At 45.8% G+C, this 20,139-nt stretch overlaps 1 protein-coding gene across 2 annotated transcripts; it reads left to right on the top strand.

Moving 5' to 3' along the window:
* Positions 1-8,095: 8,095 nt before the first annotated feature.
* On the top strand, positions 8,096-19,469 carry LOC143770354 (zinc finger protein 574-like). Of its 2 annotated transcripts, XM_077259915.1 has the most exons (3): positions 8,096-8,312; positions 9,163-9,221; positions 16,709-19,469. In XM_077259915.1, the coding sequence occupies exon 3, from the start codon at positions 16,744-16,746 to the stop codon at positions 19,288-19,290; it is 2,547 nt and encodes an 848-aa protein (XP_077116030.1). In that variant the 5' UTR covers positions 8,096-8,312; positions 9,163-9,221; positions 16,709-16,743; the 3' UTR covers positions 19,291-19,469. The 2 variants fall into 2 exon arrangements, with proteins under 2 accessions (XP_077116030.1, XP_077116031.1); XM_077259916.1 differs by lacking the exon at positions 9,163-9,221 and having other exon boundaries at positions 8,114-8,312.
* Positions 19,470-20,139: the final 670 nt, after the last annotated feature.

The raw sequence follows: 20,139 nt of genomic DNA, 5'->3' as shown, positions 1-20,139 counted from the left end.
GACCAGACCACTGCTGCCCGTGTACCCCTGGAACCAATTTTAAAGTGCCTACAGCCAGCCCATTTTATTGTGTTAGGCCTTCGAAGCCTGTCTGCGGTCCATACTTCCACTAGGCCTCCACTGACCAGACCACTGCTGCCCGTGTACCCCTGGAACCAATTTTAAAGTGCCTACAGCCAGCCCATTTTATTGTGTTAGGCCTTCGAAGCCTGTCTGCGGTCCATACTTCCACTAGGCCTCCACTGACCAGACCACTGCTGCCCGTGTACCCCTGGAACCAATTTTAAAGTGCCTACAGCCAGCCCATTTTATTGTGTTAGGCCTTCGAAGCCTGTCTGCGGTCCATACTTCCACTAGGCCTCCACTGACCAGACCACTGCTGCCCGTGTACCCCTGGAACCAATTTTAAAGTGCCTACAGCCAGCCCATTTTATTGTGTTAGGCCTTCGAAGCCTGTCTGCGGTCCATACTTCCACTAGGCCTCCACTGACCAGACCACTGCTGCCCGTGTACCCCTGGAACCAATTTTAAAGTGCCTACAGCCAGCCCATTTTATTGTGTTAGGCCTTCGAAGCCTGTCTGCGGTCCATACTTCCACTAGGCCTCCACTGACCAGACCACTGCTGCCCGTGTACCCCTGGAACCAATTTTAAAGTGCCTACAGCCAGCCCATTTTATTGTGTTAGGCCTTCGAAGCCTGTCTGCGGTCCCTCCTTCCACTAGGCCTCCACTGACCAGACCACTGCTGCCCGTGTACCCCTGGAACCAATTTTAAAGTGCCTACAGCCAGCCCATTTTATTGTGTTAGGCCTTCGAAGCCTGTCTGCGGTCCCTCCTTCCACTAGGCCTCCACTGACCAGACCACTGCTGCCCGTGTACCCCTGGAACCAATTTTAAAGTGCCTACAGCCAGCCCATTTTATTGTGTTAGGCCTTCGAAGCCTGTCTGCGGTCCCTCCTTCCACTAGGCCTCCACTGACCAGACCACTGCTGCCCGTGTACCCCTGGAACCAATTTTAAAGTGCCTACAGCCAGCCCATTTTATTGTGTTAGGCCTTCGAAGCCTGTCTGCGGTCCATACTTCCACTAGGCCTCCACTGACCAGACCACTGCTGCCCGTGTACCCCTGGAACCAATTTTAAAGTGCCTACAGCCAGCCCATTTTATTGTGTTAGGCCTTCGAAGCCTGTCTGCGGTCCATACTTCCACTAGGCCTCCACTGACCAGACCACTGCTGCCCGTGTACCCCTGGAACCAATTTTAAAGTGCCTACAGCCAGCCCATTTTATTGTGTTAGGCCTTCGAAGCCTGTCTGCGGTCCATACTTCCACTAGTCCTCCACTGACCAGACCACTGCTGCCCGTGTACCCCTGGAACCAATTTTAAAGTGCCTACAGCCAGCCCATTTTATTGTGTTAGGCCTTCGAAGCCTGTCTGCGGTCCATACTTTAAATACTCCTCCACTCACCACCAAGCTGCCTGCCCGTGTATCCATGTAACCGCTGTAAAACTGCCATGAGCCTATTGTTTGTTATGTTAGGCCTTTGATAGCCTGTCTGCGGTCCTTACTTTAAATACTCCTCCACTCACCACCTAGCTGCCTGTGTATCCATGTAACCGATGTAAAACTGCCATGACTGCCTACTGTTTGTTATTTTAGGCCTTTGATAGCCTGTCTGCGGCCCCTACTTGCAATACTCCTCCACTGACCACAATGCTGCCTGGAGTGCCTGCCTGTGTATCCATGTAACCGATGTAAAACTGCCATGACTGCCTACTGTTTGTTATTTTAGGCCTTTGATAGCCTGTCTGCGGCCCCTACTTGCAATACTCCTCCACTGAGCACAATGCTGCCTGGAGTGCCTGCCTGTGTATCCATGTAACCGATGTAAAACTGCCATGACTGCCTACTGTTTGTTATTTTAGGCCTTTGATAGCCTGTCTGCAGCCCCTACTTGCAATACTCCTCCACTGACCACACCAATGCTGCCCGTGTACCCCTGGAACCTATTTAAAAGTTCATAGAGCCTAGTTATATATTTTATTTACTATTAATAAGGCCATGATGGACTACGCTGTACCACGCTACAAGCTAACCAGTCGACACTTCTTTTGCGAGAAAAGCCATCCCAACCCTCCACCAGCATGTAGAAGACCGCATTGTCCATGCACTCTGGCAATCTGTGAGTACAAAGGTGCACCTGACAACAGACGCATGGACCTGTAGGCATGGCCACGGAAGATTACGTGTCCATTACGGCGCAATGGGTTAATGTGGTGGATGCATGGTCCACAGGGGACAGCCTACTAAGTCTGTCTGCAGTCCCTAATTCAAATTGTCCTCCACTGTCTAAATCGGAACTTCCACCTTCTGGCTTTCGGCCTATAGTATCAGAAATTAAACTGCATTTGGCCTTCAACTTTGGTTAGGGCCTACTAACGGCTTCTGCCCCTCCCTGGTGTTGTCCTCAACTAAATAAAGCTGAGCTTCAACCTTCCGGCTCTCATTAAGTGGTTTTAAAAAAAAAAAAATTGGTGGTTAGGGCCTACTAACGGCTTCTGCCCCTCCCTGGTGTTGTCCTCAACTAAATAAAGCTGAGCTTCAACCTTCCGGCTCTCATTATGTGGTTTAAAAAAAAAAAATGGTGGTTAGGGCCTACTAACGGCTTCTGCCCCTCCCTGGTGTTGTCCTCAACTAAATAAAGCTGAGCTTCAACCTTCCGGCTCTCATTAAGTGGTTTTAAAAAAAAAATGGTGGTTAGGGCCTACTAACGGCTTCTGCCCCTCCCTGGTGTTGTCCTCAACTAAATAAAGCTGAGCTTCAACCTTCCGGCTCTCATTAAGTGGTTTTTAAAAAAAAATGGTGGTTAGGGCCTACTAACGGCTTCTGCCCCTCCCTGGTGTTGTCCTCAACTAAATAAAGCTGAGCTTCAACCTTCCGGCTCTCATTAAGTGGTTTTAAAAAAAAAAAAAATGGTGGTTAGGGCCTACTAACGGCTTCTGCCCCTCCCTGGTGTTGTCCTCAACTAAATAAAGCTGAGCTTCAACCTTCCGGCTCTCATTATGTGGTTTTAAAAAAAAAAATGGTGGTTAGGGCCTACTAACGGCTTCTGCCCCTCCCTGGTGTTGTCCTCAACTAAATAAAGCTGAGCTTCAACCTTCCGGCTCTCATTAAGTGGTTTTTAAAAAAAAATGGTGGTTAGGGCCTACTAACGGCTTCTGCCCCTCCCTGGTGTTGTCCTCAACTAAATAAAGCTGAGCTTCAACCTTCCGGCTCTCATTAAGTGGTTTTAAAAAAAAAAAAATTGGTGGTTAGGGCCTACTAACGGCTTCTGCCCCTCCCTGGTGTTGTCCTCAACTAAATAAAGCTGAGCTTCAACCTTCCGGCTCTCATTATGTGGTTTAAAAAAAAAAAATGGTGGTTAGGGCCTACTAACGGCTTCTGCCCCTCCCTGGTGTTGTCCTCAACTAAATAAAGCTGAGCTTCAACCTTCCGGCTCTCATTAAGTGGTTTTAAAAAAAAAATGGTGGTTAGGGCCTACTAACGGCTTCTGCCCCTCCCTGGTGTTGTCCTCAACTAAATAAAGCTGAGCTTCAACCTTCCGGCTCTCATTAAGTGGTTTTTAAAAAAAAATGGTGGTTAGGGCCTACTAACGGCTTCTGCCCCTCCCTGGTGTTGTCCTCAACTAAATAAAGCTGAGCTTCAACCTTCCGGCTCTCATTAAGTGGTTTTAAAAAAAAAAAAAATGGTGGTTAGGGCCTACTAACGGCTTCTGCCCCTCCCTGGTGTTGTCCTCAACTAAATAAAGCTGAGCTTCAACCTTCCGGCTCTCATTATGTGGTTTTAAAAAAAAAAATGGTGGTTAGGGCCTACTAACGGCTTCTGCCCCTCCCTGGTGTTGTCCTCAACTAAATAAAGCTGAGCTTCAACCTTCCGGCTCTCATTAAGTGGTTTTTAAAAAAAAATGGTGGTTAGGGCCTACTAACGGCTTCTGCCCCTCCCTGGTGTTGTCCTCAACTAAATAAAGCTGAGCTTCAACCTTCCGGCTCTCATTAAGTGGTTTTAAAAAAAAAAAAATTGGTGGTTAGGGCCTACTAACGGCTTCTGCCCCTCCCTGGTGTTGTCCTCAACTAAATAAAGCTGAGCTTCAACCTTCCGGCTCTCATTATGTGGTTTAAAAAAAAAAAATGGTGGTTAGGGCCTACTAACGGCTTCTGCCCCTCCCTGGTGTTGTCCTCAACTAAATAAAGCTGAGCTTCAACCTTCCGGCTCTCATTAAGTGGTTTTAAAAAAAAAATGGTGGTTAGGGCCTACTAACGGCTTCTGCCCCTCCCTGGTGTTGTCCTCAACTAAATAAAGCTGAGCTTCAACCTTCCGGCTCTCATTATGTGGTTTTAAAAAAAAAAAAAATGGTGGTTAGGGCCTACTAACGGCTTCTGCCCCTCCCTGGTGTTGTCCTCAACTAAATAAAGCTGAGCTTCAACCTTCCGGCTCTCATTAAGTGGTTTTAAAAAAAAAATGGTGGTTAGGGCCTACTAACGGCTTCTGCCCCTCCCTGGTGTTGTCCTCAACTAAATAAAGCTGAGCTTCAACCTTCCGGCTCTCATTATGTGGTTTTAAAAAAAAAATGGTGGTTAGGGCCTACTAACGGCTTCTGCCCCTCCCTGGTGTTGTCCTCAACTAAATAAAGCTGAGCTTCAACCTTCCGGCTCTCATTAAGTGGTTTTAAAAAAAAAAAAAATGGTGGTTAGGGCCTACTAACGGCTTCTGCCCCTCCCTGGTGTTGCCCTCAACTAAATAAAGCTGAGCTTCAACCTTCTGCTCCAAATTACCATTTTAAAAAATGCAATAGGCTTTTCCGGCCTACTAAAGGTGTCTGCCCCTCCCTGGTGTTGTCCTCAACTGAACAAAGCTGAGCTTCCACATTCTGGCTTTCGCCCTATACTATCAGATATTAAACTGCATTTGGCCTACTAGTGTGGTTAGGCCCTTGAAACAGTGTCTGCTGCTCTTGGGTTTGCTACTCCACTGAACAAAGCAATGCCGCCTGTTTAGTCCTGTTACCAATTTTGAACTGCATGTAGCCTACTTTATTCTTTGGCCCTATATCTGTTTCCTCCTCATCCTGCCCATTGCCCAGCCACTGCTAAATGAGTCTGCTGGTACATTGACCTAGACCACTACATTCCCCTTGTACTCTACACAGCCAGAATCTGACCCTGCTGAAAGTAAGGTTCCCCTTCCCGCATGTTATACCACCTTACACAGGGACAAAGAGGAAGGTGCAGATGAAAGTGCAGGTTCCTTCATCAGGTGGGGGGGCATACTCGTTGGCGACGTCACTGGCACAGGGCCCCTCAGAGTACGCAAAAGTGTCGCTGCTGGTGGGAGGCGCCCCCGCCATGCAAACACACCGCCGTACTTTGAGGGGCCCTGTGCCAGTGGCAATGCGAACGAGTGGGCCCCCCCTGCTTGCTCAGGATCACAGCACTTGCAACTTTTAAATACTTACCTTTCCCTGCAACACCGCCGTGACGTAGTCCGCATTTCCTGGGCCCACGAAAAACTTGAGCCAGCCCTACTCCCCCCACAACTTTCCCCCAATTCCTTATGCCCAACTATTATTATACAGTTAATTAAGATTGGCAAGCTTCAGAAACAAGAATGGATGTTTTTGGCATTAAAATGGGCACTGTAGGTGTTTTCCTGGCCTCCACTCACTGCCGACTATGCTTCCCCATTGACTTGCATTGGGTTTCGTGTTTCGGTCGATCCCCGACTTTTAGCGATAATCGGCCGACTGCACTCGACTCGACTCTGGACAAAATCGGGTTTCCCAAAACCCTACTCGATCTTAAAAAAATGAAAGTCGCTCAACCCTAGTCATGACGGCTTTTTATGGAGTGGTTTCTTCTGAAACTGCTGTTTACTTTCTCAAATGGAGCAGGGCATGAGACTTAATGGAAGGCAGACTTTTGCAATTAATCTATTTTATATTCTGGGTTGTCCACATTATTCTAAATGGGCCCAGTTTGGTGGAAAAATAATTAAAAATATCACACCTACTAGACTGTTTCCATGCTGACTTGTTACTGTATGACCGCTGCAGCCAATAATCGTCTGGCTGCAGCCTTCATATTCCGTTCAAACAGGAGGAGAGATGTTTATTCCAGGATGGAAGCCATTCAGAGCTTCCTATTGGCTGCAGAGGTCCCCAGCAGTAAAAAGAAGCCAGTAGGGGCAGCGGTCCTGTAGGGGAGTACTATTTTTTTCTCATTTAGAACATTTTTTAAATTAGTGAACAACCCCTTTAAATAAAACATAAATGTTGCAAGCAGTGAGGTAGGTGGAAGGATGTCACACATGACTGCAGGATCAATATACTTACCAATATTGTATTACATAAAATCAGGACACTGTTTCCAGGTCAGAAGGATCCAGTTTTTGCTCATATTTTATTCCTTCCTCTCCCCTAAATATTCCTCTTTTAATTTTTTTAAAATCCGTCGTATGGTTTCAGAGATATGGACTTTTTTAGCAACAGGGCATTGCTCACAGGATCCTCAGGGGCGTGTCTTTACAATTGTTCTGCATAATTACCCTATGAGCCACACCCCTTTGTAAAGGCCATAAAATTTCAAACCAAATATAAAAAGTTACTTATCTGTGGAACCGTACCGCGGATTTAAAAAAAATAAAAAGCGGAATACTCAGGGGAGCAGCGGAAATAAAATAAGAACACAAATAGGACCCTGAAACAGCCCATTAATATTCTCAATACACAGACTTTGTATATGCAAAACCTGCCCCTTTTCGGACTGTAAAATTGTCCAAGCAAAATTAGGACTGTTGGAAAGTATGGATCAGGGTTTGATTGCATTCTGTAACCATGGGAACATATAGGGCTGTATAGGAGCTGTAGACATAAATCGGTAGATATGTGGAGATGGAAGACGGATGGAAGCCTCGGTGGGACAAAGTTCCAAACAACAATGAACACAAGGTCCAAATTAGTATAAGTCGGAGCAAATAACCCCTCCATATGGACGTCTGGCATCGTGCACGAGAAAACTTCTGGAAGTGATTCTTCCTGAGAGAATTCAGAAACGTCCAGGAGATAAAACAGTTCTGAAAAAGTTCTCAAGTCCGGAGGCGCTGTTTATGGAAGGAGGCAGCCATGTTTTTATAGTCCGGTCGTTTCACCCTGGAGTTTGTCCATTTACCTAATTAATTTAACACATTTCAGGGGACATTTGGTTTCCAAAAAATGTAACACTAAATTCAAGGCGTAGTCCAGACACCCAAGGCCGTGTTCACACCCAGCGTAAGTGCAGTTTTGTTTCTGCTGACGCAATAGCAAGTCGTCTCTGATTATTATCGCGCGGGGTTTTTATGCCTTTTTCTCATTTGTTGCATTTTTTAAGCATTTTGTATGCCTTTTTTATTCTTTGCAAAAAAAATTGCTTCTAAAAGTAAAGATTCAATTGCTTTTTTTTACGTGCATTTTTTCAAGCTCATAGGAAAAAAAACGCAAGCTGTAAAGGTAGCGTTCGCATGGAATCGCATCCTCTCGGCTTCAGCAGTTTTCTGCCCAAAGAAACGCAGCATTTACGCGACGTGTGAACACGGCCTTAATGTAACGCGCCGCTGAAAATAACATAAAGAAAAAAACGCCTCACAAATCCTCCGCCAACGCATCCCATAATGGGAGTAGTGGAAACGCCAGCTCGCTGCGCAACAATGAGGAGAAAGACATTACTTACCTCACATTTTATTAACCTCCAAGATATTAAAAAAAACTACGAAAAAAAAACATACTAGTTTGGTGTCGCAGTAATTGTACGGAGCAGAAAAAATATCACATTTACAGGTCACTTTTATAACACAATGCTGTAAAAACGAGACCTAAATAAAAATGTCAGAATTGTGTTTTTTTTCACAATTACATTGGAATTTTTGAGAAAAAAATAATCATTTTTCATTTTTTTTGGAGTTTATTTTGCCCATAACCAAGATGGCGGCGGCAAACTACGTCACGTTCAACGTCACATCCGTTATTTGCTTCCTCATAACACTTTTTAACAACCTGCTCTCTGATTGGTCATTTGTATAATCCCGGTAGCCAATGGGCTGTGCCTTTGCTTAGCAGGTGTTGAGAACGGCGCGGTGACGGCTGACGGTGTGTAGGGGAGAGCTGTTCGGGACTGAGGCCCGCGGCCAGTGCACGAAGTGGCGTCTGACAACCGGGCTGTGACCTGCCGAGGAGTCGGTGTTTATTGTACGACGGGACTGGCAGCGCTGATAATTTAAAGGTACAGTACCGGTAATAAGCTGCATGTGGAGTGAGGAGGTGACGTGACAACTGCTAGTGGGAAGGGGGGGAAGGTCACTAGGTAGGGGTTACTGGTTCTGTAACTGAACTACATGTCCCAGCGTGCCTTGCCAGCCACGTGACATTCTATAGGTTCACTATTTGGGCTGAACTATAACACCCAGCATGCCCTGTGCAGTGAGTCAGAAGGCTTGGATTTTCTTAACTCCTTCATGGCCACGCCTCTTTTGGAGTCTTTAGGGTGGCAGGATTTTTTATTTTTTGTTTTTATTTGTATTTTTTTTTTCTTTTTTTTTAATGGATGTCATTGCAGAACTTTTTATTTTATTTCCTACCTTGTATTCGGGGGGTTTAACGCAAGTTTTTTTTTTTTTTGGACCATTTTATGGTACATAATTTTATTAAGTTTGTGTTTTATATTTTGTTTTTATTTTAGTTTTTGCAACTTCTTCTTTATTTTATTTTTTTTAATTTGTTTTTTTACACTTTTGTTATTCACTCCTATCCCAGAAGCCAGCCCCTCCCCCCATACACATTACTGTAAAGGGCTTGTTGTTAGCTGCACGAGCTGTCGTTTGGATTGATGCTGTTCTTCCTACTGACAAACAGGATAAAAGTTCTAAGTTCGGCGAAACAAAGCTGTAAGTGCAAAAAAAAACTCCAAAAAAACCCCTGCTTTTTGGCTGCATTTTTTTTTTTTTTTTTTACTGCCACGAGATCAGGTTTTGGCTGCAGAAAAAAGCAATGTCTGAACATAGACTTACCCTCTAGATACAGATTTGTGCACCACATGTCCGTCACTGATACAGTGCGTGTCTACCATTTTGCAGGGGTCTCCTATGAGTACATCTGAAGCCGAGCTCCCCGAATTGGTGTATCATTTTACCAGGTAACGTACACACAGATCCCAGGCATTTTATATTTTTATTTTTTTTCCCTCCCTGATTGATTATTAACCTGCATGGGGCAAATGCTACAGTTGTGCTCAAAAGTTTACACACCCCGGCAGAATTTTTGCTTTCTTGGCCTTTTTTTTAGAGAATATGAATGATAGCACCAAAACTTTTTCTCTGCTCACGGTTAGTGGTTGGGTGAAGCCATTTATTGTCAAACTGCTGTGTTTTCTCTTTTTAAATCATAATGACAACCCAAAACATCCACATGACCCTGATCAAAAGTTCGCATACCCCATTTCTTAATACAGTGTATTGCCCCCTCTGACATCAATGACAGCTTGAAGTCTTTTGTGGTAGTTGAGGTTCTTTATTTTCTCAGATGGTAAAGCTGCCCACTCTTCGTGGCAAAAAGCCTCCAGTTGCATACATATATGCAGTTGTGTTTGCCACAGTTAATACTCTAAGACACATTTATCCTCTCTCGCTATAGCGTGCCGTGCCCAGGTTTACTATATTATATGGGGAAGGGTGTTTTGTGGTCATGTTTTTAATTGGTTTTATATTCATGTTTGTGTCCTTGTTGTTTTGATCTTACCTTCAGCATATAACAGGTGTGCACATTTTTATGTAGTGGCTTTCTCTTCTTGTTTTGGTACATGCTATTTTTCATGCATTTTGTAGCACCCTGATCTACATTGTTACGCTTTTGATATATTTTTTATAGTAGTGCTCCTGACACTTTTTATATATTTACCTCCCTCCTTATTGTGCATCTTGGAACAGCCACACCGTTAGTTTTCAGAGAGTCCAGTATTTCAGCTCATGTTATTTGTGGGTTTTTCTTTGCATCCAGAACAATTTTCCTGGCAGTTGTGGACGACATTTTTGTTGGTCTACCTGACCGTGGTTTTGTTTTTACAGAGCCCCTGATTTTCCATTTGTTAATCACAGTTTGAACACTGCTGATTGGCATTATCAATTCCTTGGATATCTTTTTGTATCCCTTTCCTGTTTTATACAGTTCAACTACCTTTTCCCGTAGATCCGTTGACAATTCTATTGCTTTCTCCATGACTCACAATCCAGAAATGTCAGTGGCTGGATGAAAGATGCAAGAGTCTGTCTGGACCCCAGAAACTCACTCAGTTTTTATGCACACACTGATTACAAGTAAACAGATCACAGGTGAGGATGTTACCTTTAGTAGCCATTCACACCCATTTGTGTCAACTTCTGTGCATGTTATCAGGCCAAAATCACCAGGGGATGTACACTTTTGATCATGGTCATTTGGATGTTTTGGGTTGTCATTATGATTTAAAAAGAGAAAACGCAGCAGTCTGACAATAAATGGCTTCACCCAAACACTAACCACGAGTGGAGAAAACGTTTTCTCTGAAAAAAGGCCAAGAAAGCAAAAATTCTGCCGGGGTACGTAAACTTTTCAGCACAACTGTATCTAGTTTTGTTCCAAAAGCTATACTTGCTGCAGGCCCCCTGTATTTGTCCTTGCTCTTGCCACTTTGTTTTTGCAAGAGGGCGCTCCTTGTGGTTTCTGCCCCGGCGGCACCCAAGAGGGCGCTCCTTGTGGTCTCTGCCCCGGTGGCCCACCAGAGGGCGCTCCATCCATGTGTCCTATGGGGAATTAAATAATGCCCGACCCAGGACTGCCACTAGGAATTTCAGGGCCCCATACTGACAAACTTTTTGAGTCCCCTTGAGACTCCGTCCAGGCTCACCCTAGCTCCGCCTCCACCCTTCGAAACTTCCACATTCCCACCACCTACTCTTGGAAAAATTCCACTTCTGCACCACATCTTCACTAATTACACATTCCCATCTAACACCAGATCACATTCATAACCATCAACTTTTTTTTTGGCCGGAAGATTTTTTTCTTTAAGCTGCCACCACAACAAGGTAGACTCTTTTGGCGGGATCCTACTCTAATCTAACCTATTAAACAGTTGTTAAAATACCCAATACTCCTTTTAGTTATTTTTAGTTATTTTTCTTTAACCCCTTTCTGACCTCGGACGGGGTAGTACGTCTGAGGTCAGATCCTCCGCTTTGATGCAGGGCTCCGGCGGTGAGACCGCATCAAAGCAGGGACATGTCAGCTGTTTTGAACAGCTGACATGTGCCCGCAATAGCGGCGGGTGAAATCACGATTCACCCGCTGCTATTAACTAGTTAAATGCCGCTGTCAAACGCTGACAGCAGCATCTAACCGGCGCTTCCGGGCGGCCGGAAATGAGCGCATCGCCGACCCCCGTCACATGATCGGGGGTCAGCGATGCGTCAGAATGGTAAACAAAGAGGTCCTTGAGACCTCTATGGTTACTGATGCCCCCCTGTGATCGGCGCTCACAGCACACCTGCATTTCTGCTACATAGCAGCGATCTGATGATTGTTGCTTTGTAGCTGAGCCGATCAAGTTGTGCCAGCTTCTAGTCTCCCATGGAGGCTATTGAAGCATGGCAAAAGTAAAAAAAAAAAATGTGAAAAAAATATAAAAGTTTAAATCACCCCCCTTTCACCCCATTAAAAATAAATCAATAAAAAAAAATTAAACCTACACATATTTGGTATCGCCGCGTTCAAAATCACCCGATCAATTAAAAAAAAAAAGGATTAACCTGATCGCTAAACGGCGTAGCGAGAAAAAAATTAGAAAGCCAGAATTAAGTTGTTTTTTGGTCGCCGCAACATTGCATTAAAATGCAATAATGGGCGATCAAAAGAACATATCTGCACAAATGTGGTATCATTAAAAACGCCAGCTCAGCACGCAAAAAATAAGCCCTCACCTGACCCCAGATCATGAAAAATGGAGACGCTACGGGTATCGGAAAATGGCGCAATTTATTTTTTTTTTTTTAACAAAGTTTGGAATTTTTTTCACCACTTAGATAAGAGAACCTAGACATGTTTGATGTCTATGAACTCGTAATGACCTGGAGAATCATAATGGCAGCTCAGATTTAGCATTTAGTGAACCTAGCAAAAAAGCCAATCAAAAAACTAGTGAAGTGTGGGATTGGAATTTTTTTCCCGTTTTCTAGTACACGACATGCTAAAACCAATGATGTCGTTCAAAAGTACAACTTGTTTTGCAAAAAATAAGCCCTCTCATGGCCATATTGACGGAAAAATAAAAAAGTTATGGCTCTGGGAAGGAGGGGAGCGAAAAAGAACACGGAAAAATGGAAACTCCCAAGGTCATGAAGGGGTTAAATGGAATGTGTCACACAGATTTTTTTTTTTTTTTTTTTTTTTTTAAATGGCCAATAATACCACATAAAAGGAACAAATACCGCCACACCATGGTTGAACCACATAGTACCACTACCTGGAAACTGAATACTACAATACTGATCATTATTAAAAAAAAAACAAACAAAAAAAACCACACAATGAATTTACTATCATAAGTGCCATTATACACAGGAGCTCTGTGTATAGTGTCAGTGTACAGGTACAGTGGGGAAAAACAGTATTTAGTCCGCCACCAATTGTGCAAGTTCTCCCACTTAGGCCGGCGTCACACTCGGCGTAAGACAATACGGTCCGTATTTTACGGCCGTAATACGGAGAAATGTTCCCAAAATAGTGATCCGTAGGCAGGGTGTGTCAGCGTATTTTGCGCATGGCATCCTCCGTATGTAATCCGTATGGCATCCGTACTGCGAGATTTTCTCGCAGGCTTGCAAAACCGACATCTAATGGATTTATGTGCTCAAATGTTCGGGAAAACATATATACAGTATATGTCATTTATATATATATATATATATATATAAGTCTGTATTTATATTTACTACAGCGCGATATCTGTGAAAAGCCGGTAATTCAATTGCCGACTTTTAATTTCTCCTTCCCAAACCCGACAGGATATGAGACATGGTTTACATACAGTAAACCATCTCATATCCCCATTTTTTTGGCATATTCCACACTACTAATGTTAGTAGTGTGTGTATGCAAAATTTGGGCGCTGTAGCTGCTAAAATAAAGGGTTAAATGGCGGAATAAATTGGCGTGGGCTCCCGCGCAATTTTCTCCGCCAGAGCGGTAAAGCCAGTGACTGACGGCAGATATTAATAGCCAGGAGAGGGTCCATGGTTATTGGCCCCCCCGTGGCTAAAAACATCTGCCCCCAGCCACCCCAGAAAAGGCACATCTGGAAGATGCGCCTGTTCTGGCACTTGGCCACTCTCTTCCCACTACCGTGTAGCGGTGGGATATGGGGTAATGAAGGGTTAATGCCACCTTGCTATTGTAAGGTGACATTAAGCCAGATTAATAATGGAGAGGCGTCAATTATGACACCTATCCATTATTAATCCAATTGTTTGAAAGGGTTAAAAAACACACACACATGATTTAAAAGTATTTTAATGAAATAAACACAGCGGTTGTTTTAATATTTTATTGCTCTCTCAATCCATTTGCAGACCCTCGCTTGGCAAAACAATAAACCCACAATATACATACCTTCTGCTGACCCGTCACGTCCCACGAGGTAATCCATCTGAAGGGGTTAAAATAATTTACAAGCAGGAGCCCTGCAAATGCAGCTGTGCTCGTGCTTGTAATTCCCCGGCGAATGAAGGAAATGTAGGTCATTGACCTACATTTCCTTCAGTCGCGGTGATGCGCCCCCTGGTGAATGTCCTCATATGACCTGGAGCGTGGGAAAAAGTTCCCAGGCTGCAGTTCATGAGAACATCCAGCAGGGGCGCATCACCGCGACTGAAGGAAATGTAGGTCAATGACCTACATTTCCTTCATTCGCCGGGGAATTACAAGCACGAGCACAGCTGCATTTGCAGGGCTCCTGCTTGTAAATTATTTTAACCCCTTCAGATGGATTACCTCGTGGGACGTGACGGGTCAGCAGAAGGTATGTATATTGTGGGTTTATTGTTTTGCCAAGCGAGGGTCTGCAAATGGATTGAGAGAGCAATAAAATATTAAAACAACCGCTGTGTTTATTTCATTAAAATACTTTTAAATCATGTGTGTGTGTTTTTTAACCCTTTCAAACAATTGGATTAATAATGGATAGGTGTCATAATTGACGCCTCTCCATTATTAATCTGGCTTAATGTCCCCTTACAATAGCAAGGTGGCATTAACCCTTCATTACCCCATATCCCACCGCTACACGGGAATGGGAAGAGAGTGGCCAAGTGCCAGAACAGGCACATCTTCCAGATGTGCCTTTTCTGGGGTGGCTGGGGGCAGATGTTTTTAGCCACGGGGGGGCCAATAACCATGGACCCTCTCCTGGCTATTAATATCTGCCGTCAGTCACTGGCTTTACCACTCTGGCGGAGAAAATTGCGCGGGAGCCCACGCCAATTTTTTCCGCCATTTAACCCTTTATTTTAGCAGCTACAGCGCTGTAATTTTGCACATACACACTACTAACATTAGTAGTGTGGAATATGCAAAAAAAAAAGGGGATATGAGATGGTTTACTGTATGTAAACCATGTCTCATATCCTGTCGGGTTTAGGCAGGAGAAATGAAAAGCCGGCAATTGAATTACTGACTTTTCACTAACACCGCTGCGTATTTCTCGCAAGTCACACTGCTGGTCCATGTGGAATCCATATTTTTCTCGCCCCCATAGACTTTCATTGGCGATTTTTTTTTTTTTTTGCGCAATATGCTGACAAACGCAGCATGCTGCGATTTTGTACGGCCGTAGAACGCCGTATATTACGGATCCGTAATATACGGCTGATAGGACGAGACCCATTGAGAAGCATTGTGCCGTATGTTATGCGAGTTTTACGCACGTAGTTTCTGCGCTCTTACGTCCGTAAAACTCGCATGTGTGACGGCGGCCTTAGAAAGAAGAGAGAGGCCTGTAATTTACATCATAGGTAGGCCACAACTATGAGAGTCAAAATGAGAAAAGAAAATCTTGTCTGATTCGGCAAGATTTATTTTGCAAATTATGGTGGAAAATATATGTCTACTATGTCTACTTATCCTGGTCCCCCATGTTTCCATTCTGGCCCTGTATGTTTCTCCTCCGTCCTGCCCACCCCTTTATCGCCTCCGTCCTGCAAACCGCACACCCACCCGCATTGCAGATTTCTGTGCAAAAGGAAAAAAAATGTCCTCCTCACCTGGCCGTGGCGTCCTCTTCATAAACCATTTTAGGTGTGTGTCACTGGCGCATGACTGTATCCTCATACACCGGCGACGTGCACACTCTGATTGGCTGGCGGCTCCTATTGCTGTGCGGGAAGCAAGTACTGCACGGCAATAGAGATAAACTGAACGCGGATTCCTGCCCCTGGGGTCTGGTATGGAGGGGACCCGGACCGGGCCCCATATGCGAGTAAGGGCAGTGAAGCCCTGATGGCGGACCTGGCCAGACCCATATAATTTCATTCACCCTCATAGGACGTGCTATGTATAGATGAGAGTTGGGGCAAATTGATTTATAGGACCCCGTCCATTGTCCATTGGTCGCTTCTGTCATTTGTGAGCCCTGAGAAGTGGCTCCTACCTTCTGCCATTCGTGGCTCTCCTTTTAATTAGCTGGCCTGGCTTGACATGTGATGATGCACCAGGCTGGCGAGTCAAAAGAAGTCCCTATCCATGCACCTAGCTACTACACAGGCGTGCTGTTCTTTCTACAGTAATAAAAAGGCCAGCCATGGATGCAGTCAGTCCAAAGGCAATGCTCAAGGATTACTGATCGGACAATCGATCAGGTTCTACTATGTACAGTAGATAACACAGGGTCCACTATTCACAATAGGTGATATCACAGCTCACCTCCTCCTGTACAATGACTGATAACACCTCTATATACAGTAGATAACACAGGATCCACCATTCACAATAGGTGATATCACAGCTCACCTCCTCCTCCTTCTGTACAATGACTGATAACACAGGATCCACCATTCACAGTAGTCAATATCCCAGTTCGTCAGATGCCTCTGATACCACTTATCCCTCAGGGAGGCTTGGTGTGTTTCCTATTCGATCCTCCTTGGGCCTCATTCAGACAGCCATAAGGTACATTTTATATTACATGCCTTTTTTGGCCTCATCTGTAGAGGTCTTCAATCTTGTTAATAAAGGTGATAAAAACCGAGGTTGGGCAGAACGTGCCGCTGAAATCCGCTGTGTGAATGAGGCCGCACTCCCTGGTAGTTGAGGAGTCTGAGAGCAGCAGTATTTGCGGAGGATCTGGGCAGCAGTGCCTCTCCTCTGCCCGCTCTTGGACTTCGGCCACTTGCTAGCTTTAATGCCGCCTGATCTCACGGCTTGGCACAGCGCTGCTGGAGATCAGAGCGGTTTTTGGCTCGCTTTCTATACATTTGCACATTTGTGTTACGTGTTTTGCTTCCTTTCAGATTCGTTTAGTAATATCTCAGAGATGGCTCTCGGCCGCTCAGTCGCTGCGGCGCATCTCTTACTCTTGTCTTCTGTTTATCTTGACAGGTCATTAAAAAGATTGGGCGAGCAGAAATGCTGAAATGACAGAATCGGAAGAGACAGTCGTGTACATAGAGCACCGCTACGTGTGCTCAGAATGCGGGGAGGAATTTCCCAACTTGGGGGACGCTGTCCTGCACCAGCAGAGCCACACCACCGCTGCGCCGGAGCCCCAGTACCAGGTTGTCGGTGTCAGCTCTCAGGAAAACCAGTATCAATGCCTGGAGTGCGGGCAGCTGCTGATGACTCCCGGGGACCTGCTCACTCACCAGGAACTGCATCTCCGATTACTGAATACATCCAAGTCCGAGAGCCCTAAAACCAAGCGACCGTCCCGCAGCGAGATTCACTACGAGTGCCCAGATTGCAAAGCTTTGTTCAACAGCCAGGATGTGTGGATGGCCCACAGGTACACACACATGGAAAACCACGAGGCGGCACAGTCCAAGGTTGTGCTGCAGACAGAAGAGCATGTCTTGGAGGATACGCTGCAGCTCATGTGTAACCCCTCTGCTCCTGGCGAGGTCCATCTTGTGGCAGGAGAGCAACATTTCCATGTGCCAACCGCATCCTCTACCGCGCAGGTGTTGGTGGACCTGGAGCATTCTTACAAGAAGAGCGAGGGCATCGGGGAGGACTGCGCCGTAGAAGTCTTGTTTTATAAGTGTTCCGAGTGCACTCAGCTTTTCCAAACACCTGAAGAGTTCCTGGATCATCAAGCTACACATTTTCAAGGGCAAGAAGGCGGTCAGCAGCTTGAGGAATTGCAACAACCCTCTGAGGAGGAACCCACGGGTGACCAGGTGCAGAAAGAGATTCCCGCTCCTGAGAACGGTGAACAGAGTAACGGCGATGCCCCGTTTCCCTCTGAAGGGGAGAAGGCGACAGAGGACGCTACTTTGTGCTGCTCTCCGTGTGGAATGTCTTTTACGAATGTCGGTGAACTCGAGGTTCATCAGTTGTTACATCAGACTTGTCCTTTTAATTGTCCGTTGTGCAGCAAAGTGTTTCCTACATCCCCAGAGTTGGAAGAACACCTTAGATCACATCAAGGAGAGTCCCATTACCTTTGTGTGGATTGCGGCCTTGGTTTCGCCAGCGAAACCGTCTTATTAAATCACCGCAGAACCCATCTCTCCGACCCGCTGTACTCCTGCGAATGCGGACAGACGTTCGTTAACATGACAAAGTTCCTGTATCACCGGCGTCAGCATAACAACAAACCCCGGGAGCCTACGCCGCCGGTGGTGGAGGAGAAGAAAAAGAATTACACCTTCCCGAGTCCTGCCGGAGGGTTCATCTGCACGTGCGGTAAAGAGTTCCCTTCACTTCCTCAGCTATTACGGCATCAGCACTTTGTGCATTCGCTTGAAAGGAGGCACAAGTGCCCAACTTGTTGCAAGCCCTTCAAAAAGCGGTCGCACTTACGAAACCACATGCTGACACACACCGGGGAGCGGCCCTATTCTTGCACAGAGTGCAGCAAGTCCTTCAACTCCCAAGCCAACCTGCTACGGCACAAGCTTACCCACACGGGGGAAAAACCCCACAAGTGCCAGGTGTGTGGTAAAGCCTTCAGTCAGTCGTCCACCCTCCAGACGCATCTTTTTGTTCACAGTAAGGCATATCCTTACAAGTGCTCGGAATGTGGGGTCAACTTCCACCGCCCGTACCGACTGCTAATGCACCAGTATCATCATACCGGAGAGTATCCTTATAAGTGCCAAGACTGCGGCCTTTCTTTCTTGCTGAAGAGGCTGCTTGAGGTGCACCAGCTCGGACATAAAGGCGATGCGCCGTATCGGTGTGCCGACTGCGGCACCAACTATCCTAGTGGACAGAGGTTAAAAAATCATCGCTGCAATCGAGCCGGTGGTGGAGCCGGAGAGAAGCTGGAGTGCCCTGTGTGTGGCAAGAAGGTCAATTCTGATGCCCGACTGAATGCCCATGTTGCATCTCAGCATGCAGGCACTAAACCCAACCACGGATGTCCAGGGAAAGGAAAACAACCGGCGTCTCCGCAAAGCAGACAAAAAGGGGGCACCAAAAAATTGGAGTGCCCCGACTGCCACAAAACCTTCAGCACCGAAACATCCTTACAAGTTCACCGCAGGATCCATACTGGTGAGAGGCCGTACCCCTGCCCGGTCTGCAACAAAGCCTTCCGACAATCCACTCACCTGAAAGACCACATGCGCCTACACACCGGGGAGAAGCCCTTTAAGTGCGATGTGTGTGGTAAAGCCTTCACCATCGCTGTCCGCCTCTCCGAGCACAAACGCATCCACACCGGCGAGAGGCCTCACACCTGCCCAGACTGCGGCCGGGCTTACCGCTCCTTCTCCAACCTGTGGAAACATCGAAAGCTCCATCGGGAGCAAACGTTACCACCGGCGGCGGCCCACGAGTCCCACTCTAACGACCTCTCCAGCACGGTGGCCATATTAGAGACTGTAGAAACCATTCCCATCATCGAGACAGTGGAAATCTTCCCCGAGGGCAGCACCATAAGTGTGCAAGACATTCAGTTTGAGACTCTGCAGGTGGAGAATATTCATCTGGGGAACATTCAGATTGGAACCTTATGAGACAGTGAAGTAAAGGGCAGCGCGTTTCCCGTCTGTGGGATCGGGGGGTCTGCGGTCTGTAATACGTTGCATCCGCAGGGACAAGTGGCTGCTGTCAGAAGTCTGCATTCGTTATGTCCTTTCTGTATGAAACTGTTGAAATTCCTGTTTTAATTAAATCCTCTAGTTATTAACCTTTACTGGTGGATTATGGCGGTCCCTCCATATTTCTCTGTTTTGGGTTGGTTTTTTTTTTGCTATGGATCTAGCAGCAATTTTGCATGTTCCGCCTACCTGACTTTTTGTAATTGGATTTCATTAAAAAATGTGCATGTTTTAACAGCATCTGACAGCAAGTTCCTTCTGATTGGAAGTTAACATTTAAAAAAAAAAAAAAAATGACCAGAGCTCAGAAAGAGACCAGAAAAAGCCTTATTCAGATTATGGCTATATTGACCCAAACTTGTCAGTCCCATGAGATTGTCGGGCTTTGGTCAGATTCGCATCCGGTCTGTACTCTGCCTGTAACACATGGACTTTTGAACGTGCCTTCAGAGTTCTCAAACTTTGTCGCTGACAGTTTCTCAGTTAACTCATTCTGCAGCCGACAACAGACTTGTAAAAGCCTATAGAAGGCAAACGGTGCAACATTTTTAACGGAACCCAATTGCAAAAATGATACTTGGCTTAAAATAAATGCATGTAGAAAAAATGTAACCCACGATGCCAGTCTGAACATAGCCCACACTGAGCTGGCGTTGGCTTTTGAAATGTGTGCCTGTATGGCTGGGTTCATACTGGGCGCCAAAATCGTTCGGGCAAGGTGCGTGGATTTTGTTATTCACCTGTACTTCCCAAGGACATAACATA

The sequence above is a fragment of the Ranitomeya variabilis genome, chromosome 4 (assembly GCF_051348905.1).
Source record: "Ranitomeya variabilis isolate aRanVar5 chromosome 4, aRanVar5.hap1, whole genome shotgun sequence".
NCBI lineage: Eukaryota > Metazoa > Chordata > Amphibia > Anura > Dendrobatidae > Ranitomeya > Ranitomeya variabilis.
The sequence above is the reverse complement of the archived record's forward strand: the minus strand, read 5'-3'. Positions and strand labels throughout refer to the sequence as shown.